We start from the raw sequence: 5961 nt of genomic DNA, 5'->3' as shown, positions 1-5961 counted from the left end.
TAGATCTGAGTCCATTTTAATGTTCATATCATATTAATATTGACCATGTAATGGTGCTTTCACAATATAGTACACTAATGCCGTATAAGAGCATCACAGTGCAAATAATAATTGATCACAGTAAAGATAAAATATTCAACAACTCAATAATGTTATGCATAAAAGTTAAAATCATCTCAACATTTCCACCAAATGTTACATGCATTATAAAGCCAAGATGTATGTAGATTAAAAACTATTGAAACTTACTGCGGAGAAAGAGACGTATCTTAAAATCAGTTAGGCTCTCGAATTAGATACTCCATGACACAACATAACCATGTGCTTCATGTTAATACAGGTTAGCTTTAGAAAAGGAAAAGGTCAGAGAAGGAAATTGTCAGGTTAAATAGTCAACTAGTTTACTATTCTCAATTAAAATGTATAAAGGCCAAAGAGTTTTCTTGTCCCCACTCTTCTGTAATTTACTTAATTAGGTGGAGACAGGTTATTCCTCCCTGCCATCAACAGAACATGATTGCAGATGTCGCTCCTGAGAGATGATCTCACAGGAATGCATTCATGACAGACAAAGGCTGAAGGCTTGAAGCTCAATACCCTTAATGGTCTCCCTTTTGATGCTCCTCTGCCTCACACCTACAGGTGCTTCAACTTCTCCAATTCATGACACCCGTGTGTGCAGCAAAATATAGGAGAGGAGGGCAAGGAGTGGACAGGATGCCACTATTGAGACTATTGAGATACTACCAGGGAGGACTAGAGGGTGGTGTGGGACAAAGGGAAGCAGTTTGACAGTCATGTGCAGTTCCTCTGATAGCCAGAAGGGTTCAGGCCAGTGAAGAGCAGGATTACTTGTCTGTGCACTTCTCTGCAGATGCTGCTGTGTAAAGCTTTTCTCCCAGCTCCTCCAGACGCTCTCTTTTGTCCAGATCCTGGTACAGTCCTGCGGGAACCTGACTCAGGCCATGCATGAGGCCGTAGAGACAACCTGCGATCAGGCCTGTGGCTTCACTCTCACCTAAAACAAACATTTTCACAGAAGTCACAGTGAGCATGGTGTGTGTTTTATCTGTCTGTGTATTAAACCTGTCGTGCAGGTCCTCACCTCCGTGGAACATGGCTCGTTTGCACAGCTCAGCCCAGTCACTCCCTGCCGCCAAAAGGGCATCGTAGGCTATCATGGGGGCGTCATGACCTCTGCGTCCTGCAAGGCCCTCTGAGCTCCAGCGCTTATACATCTGTATGGACGAGGACAGATTACTATTCCTGTTAGGGGTTCTGTTGACGTAGAAACCTGAAGTTAAACTTTTCTTTATGTGTGTGTGACAGAGAGGCAGGATTTACTTTGTCTGTCTCCTCAGCATCATAGCGGTCGGGGAACGAGGGTTTGTTCTGTCCTTCCTCCTCTATCTCCCTCTCTTCCAGGTAAAACTGCCACTTGGCTTCAAAGTAGAACCAGTTTTCCTGATATTCTGCATAGGAAAAACGTTACTGGAGCATCAAATCACACCCCAGCCATCTCAGTTACAGCTTATGCATTCATATGCACCGCACTTGTAAAGTATCACTGTGTAATTGCAAAAGCATTGTATTATAATACACATGACAATAAACTTTAACTTAAAGTTGAATGTGCAAACACACACATGCTCTCTCAGACACATGTGCATACATATCAAACTCAGAAAATCACTATATACTGTATACTGACAAACATTGATATTACTGCTGTTGTGTTTTTTAGCTTCATTTGACCTGGATTAATCAACCAAGCTGTAAAATGATGTGCCCCTTCACTAACAGACACAATCACTGTCTTACCTGCCATGTGTCGTATGGTCTTCTTGCAATACTCCTCAGCCCGAGGGATGACCTTCATGAGCTCACGGCCCCAAGCCACGGGAGGTTTCCCCTGGATCGCATAGGATGCAAACAACGCCGTTGTCAGGGAGCCTAGGAAGCCTGAAGCAGCCAAGAGTGACACCACAAGTCAAACTCACCAATTAAGCGTGTATTTAATCAATGTTCTTGCAGTTAAAATGTAAAGAAAGATGCTTAACAATTTATCAGCAGCACAATTATCAGCCTGTAGTTTGATCAGATAGGTTAGAGACTGCCAACATTGTCACCTGTGGGATGGTTGTGGGTCATTCTGCCAATCTCAATGCTGACCTCCACCAGGTTGTCTATTCTCTCAGGTTGCCAGTATCTCATCCCCACACACATGGCCTTGGCAGCTGCCCCGAAACCAGACCCTGGACATAGACACATGCAAACATTTTCATATACTGTAGTTATGTCGAAATAAAAAAAAATATGGATCTAAAATCTCCAATGACCTTTTTCATTGAAGGGTGTATGCCAGGCGAGCAGGAAGTTGTGAGGCTTGAGGTGAACACAGCCCTCTACTGTGGCAGGATCAGGGGCTCTGCCCTGGAGAGACACCATGGCTTCAACATAGAGACGCACCAGCTCCCGGTACAGATCCTCCAGACACCAGTAATCTGGACACACACACACACACACACACACACACACACACACACACACACCGTGACTGAGAGTCATTCATGATTGGCATGCAAGGCGAGATGAGTGGTGCTGCGGTGGGCTAAGTTTAGCCTCAGCCTGCCACACCATAGATTAGGACCAGCATGCCATCGGAGCGAGTGGAGTCCCTTCCACACACCATGAGGTCAGCAGGGATCCACGAGCAGAGCCCACAGCCATCCTGCTAGAATGTGTTTATATATGTACTCTATGTGTGTGTTAGAGAGAGAGAGAGAGAGAGAGAGACACTTTGTTGACAAAGAAGCATCAGCTCTAATTTAGTGATCAAGGATTTTGATGAAAGATGGGGACTTTCACACTCTCGACTGGACTGTGGTTCAGATTCAGTTATATAGACGATGAGGCTGCTTCAGATAAGACTGTATAAATGTAATGTTTATATGAATGTTTATGTAACAGTATCTCTGCTGTAACATTTGCTTTTACTGTAATTATATATGCTGGTAAGAAGATTGACAAAGTAAACTCTGACATCATCTCCACTCCATAAATTTGTGTCTGGCTGCTGTATGAGTATGTGTGCAGGCATGCTGGATTGTAGCTAAATAGGGCTTCCTAATCTCAACAGATGTCATCACCACTTCACAGGACCTCTGTCATTGGCTTTGAACCGCATCTGCAGCCAAACATGATACCGGTAGATTATGGAGGAGTCTGACCTGCTATTGTTCAGTAAAGGAGAGCCGAGGATCAGCTTTTCCAAAGTAGTCTATTTTGGACTTTTCTATCCTGGCAACTCGTGGCCACCCTGCGGGGGCTTGAGATGACATTTGAGTGATTTGTAGTTGGATTTCTATTGACATTTTATATTTGATGACCAGTTGCAAGGATGGATTATGGTATGTCAGCAGGTTGTGTCATTCAAAGATGTTCTGCCAGTTAGTGATTAGCAACTTCCATTGACTGTATAGAAGAAGCTATTCTGGTCCCTATAGACGTAGGCAGGTCTGATGTGTCTATATTTTATTGAACAGATAAAGAACGAAACGTTTTGGATTTTTGTGAAGTTAGATGTAATTTTAGATCAAATTTAACATTTCAAAATAGAAGAAAGAAGCAAATGAGTGTATACTCTTGCTATTTTTCCTGCTCTCTAATCTGCCTGTAAACGTACCTGTTACAAGTGCTTCTGCTGTGGTGATGTGCATCCTCGCTGCATCACTCAGGGGCCAGTTATCAGGGTCCAGTTTCTGTGCCCCCAGTCCCCCGAGAGAGGCCAGCTCCTCTTGGATCTTCTTGCCTGAGGTGCAGTCTTCCCAACGGCCCTTCCTGTAGCCCAAGGCATCTCCAACAGCACCCAGAACCATGGCCGCCTTGAATTTCTCCATGATACTGGGATACTCCGCTCTCGTTGGCTCACCCAGCTATAAAAGATCTTCTCTTGAACGATGCCGTCACACCTCTCCTGGGATTTAGATGGCACTAACAATTGCCAAAATATGAGCTCCTTTCAGCTGCACTTCTTCTTCTTCACCACCTCAACAGATTCAAGGTCGCAGAACAAACTTTCTTGCAAAGCATCCTGAAGGTCTTCAAACAGCCTCTCCAGCTTTCACTATTAAGATTTCCACTTGATGAGGAGCTTCCACAGACCTCTGTCTCCACTACATAACAGCTCCACCACAATTCCCACCCTCAGCGCTCTCGTCTAGTTTCTCATCAGTTGTCTCACACACACTCTCATTACCAAGGGTGGGCGCGCACACACACACGAAAGCATCACGTTATCAGCCAGAGTTTCTTTGTGTTGGGCGGCGGGGAGTTCAGCTGTGGTCAGGTGTCTCCTAAAAAGGCAATCCCCATGGCCCCAAAGCCTAAAAGCTGGATGGCTGGGTGTGGAGTGGTAACGGGAAGAGATGCTAATTTGCTGCTGGGCTGGAGTGCAAGCCCGTCAGCTGGTGCTGGAGCTTGTTGACATCCCGCCCGCCCCATGGGAGGAGGGTAAGAATGGAGCATCATCCCCACTCACATGAGCCTGCTTCCTTCTTTATCGAAGCTCAACTCTCTAAGCTTTACCTCACTATTCTAAACATAATTTATTTATCACCTCCCACCCTGACATCAGCAAAGCTTTCCAGTTATGTGCACTGCATCCGAGAGTCCCCCTCCCTCTTTAATCTTCATCTTCACATAATACCTCGATTTTATACCCCTTTTGAGACAATCTGTTATTCCCAACCCTTCATTTCTTGAGTTATCTGTTGGTGATGAATGTCGCTCTAAACATACTTAGTAACAGTAGACAAAGCATTACCAGAACAGCCAATGATGATGATGATGATATGCAGCAGGAATGCAACCTGATAAGGGACAACTGTTACCAAGCTGACATTTTACAAACACTGTCAAACACACATGCATGCATGCACGCACACACACACACACACTGTAGCGCAGTGGTTCTCAGCAGAAATATGGAATTTTTTTGTTTCATTCATTACCGCCATATAGTTTACATGTCTCAATATCGTTTTTTAAACGCCATTAATTTCTTTAACGCATTTACGTAACTTGCGACTTTTAGGTTGTAGCTGGCTCAGTTTTAAAGCTAGAGAGAAGACAGGGGCATTATATGAAACCAGAAAACCTAAGGAATCCATTGGTACCAACCATGTCATACTAGCTTGAGGAGAATAAATAATGCTCCGGCCGTACGCTAAATTTTGGCGAGGAAAAACTTGCATGGCCATTTTCAAAGGGGTCCCTTGAACTCTGACCTCAAGATATGTGAATGTAAATGGGTTCTATGGGTACCGACGAGTCTCCCCTTTACAGACATGCCCACTTTATGATAATCACATGCAGTTTGGGACAAGTCATAGTCAAGTCAGCACACTGACACACTGACAGCTGTTGTTGCCTGTTGGGCTGCAGTTTGCCATGTTATGATTGGAGCATATTTTTGATGCTAAATGCAGCACCTGTGAGGGTTTCTGGACAATACTTGTCATTGTTTTGTGTTGTTAATTGACTTCCAATAATAAATATATAAATACATTTACATAAAGCAAGCATATTTGCCCACTCCCATGTTGATAATAATTAATATATACTTAATAATACTATATACTATACCATAATAGATAATTAAATACTTGACAAATCTCCCTTTAAGGTAAATTTTTAACAGATAAAAAAATGTGACTAATCGTGATTAACTATGGACCATCATGCGATTAATCGCGATTAAATATTTGAATCAATTGACAGCCTTATTTTGAACCTATAGTGGCATCATAACACAATGTTTTAGTTTTACAGAGTACCGTTATCCAATCCAAATGAATTATTCAAAAGTAGTTCTAAATAAAAACAGAATTATTTGCTGATGTTCTTCTTACATGGACGAATAGTTTTCTTTGATGAAATTAACAACACAGGTCATCACAC

General features: G+C 43.1%; 1 protein-coding gene across 2 annotated transcripts; it reads right to left on the bottom strand.

The window, feature by feature from the left end:
• Positions 1-5071, bottom strand: adprhl1 (ADP-ribosylhydrolase like 1). Of its 2 annotated transcripts, XM_037754757.1 has the most exons (7): positions 3686-5064; positions 2340-2504; positions 2130-2255; positions 1822-1962; positions 1345-1472; positions 1106-1238; positions 1-1018 (listed from the first exon to the last, which is right to left on the bottom strand). In XM_037754757.1, exons 1-7 carry the CDS (start codon positions 3897-3899, stop codon positions 849-851), a joined length of 1077 nt encoding a protein of 358 aa, XP_037610685.1. In that variant the 5' UTR covers positions 3900-5064; the 3' UTR covers positions 1-848. The 2 variants fall into 2 exon arrangements, with proteins under 2 accessions (XP_037610685.1, XP_037610675.1); XM_037754747.1 differs by having other exon boundaries at positions 1-1238; positions 3686-5071.
• Positions 5072-5961: the final 890 nt, after the last annotated feature.

This window comes from Sebastes umbrosus, chromosome 2 (genome assembly GCF_015220745.1).
Source record: "Sebastes umbrosus isolate fSebUmb1 chromosome 2, fSebUmb1.pri, whole genome shotgun sequence".
NCBI lineage: Eukaryota > Metazoa > Chordata > Actinopteri > Perciformes > Sebastidae > Sebastes > Sebastes umbrosus.
Note: the sequence above shows the minus strand (reverse complement) of the source record. Positions and strands in the feature narration are given on the sequence as shown.

What these genes read in the sequence shown, in the direction of transcription:
- adprhl1 (XM_037754747.1), bottom strand. Translation starts at nt 3,899, where the DNA reads ATGGAGAAATTCAAGGCGGCCATGGTTCTGGGTGCTGTTGGAGATGCC. An exon ending in GACCCACAACCATCCCACAG is followed by an intron (nt 1,963 to 2,129) that starts GTGACAATGTTG and finishes TGGCTGCTTCAG; the next exon opens with GCTTCCTAGGCTCCCTGACA. An exon ending in ATGCTGAGGAGACAGACAAA is followed by an intron (nt 1,239 to 1,344) that starts GTAAATCCTGCC and finishes TCGTCCATACAG; the next exon opens with ATGTATAAGCGCTGGAGCTC.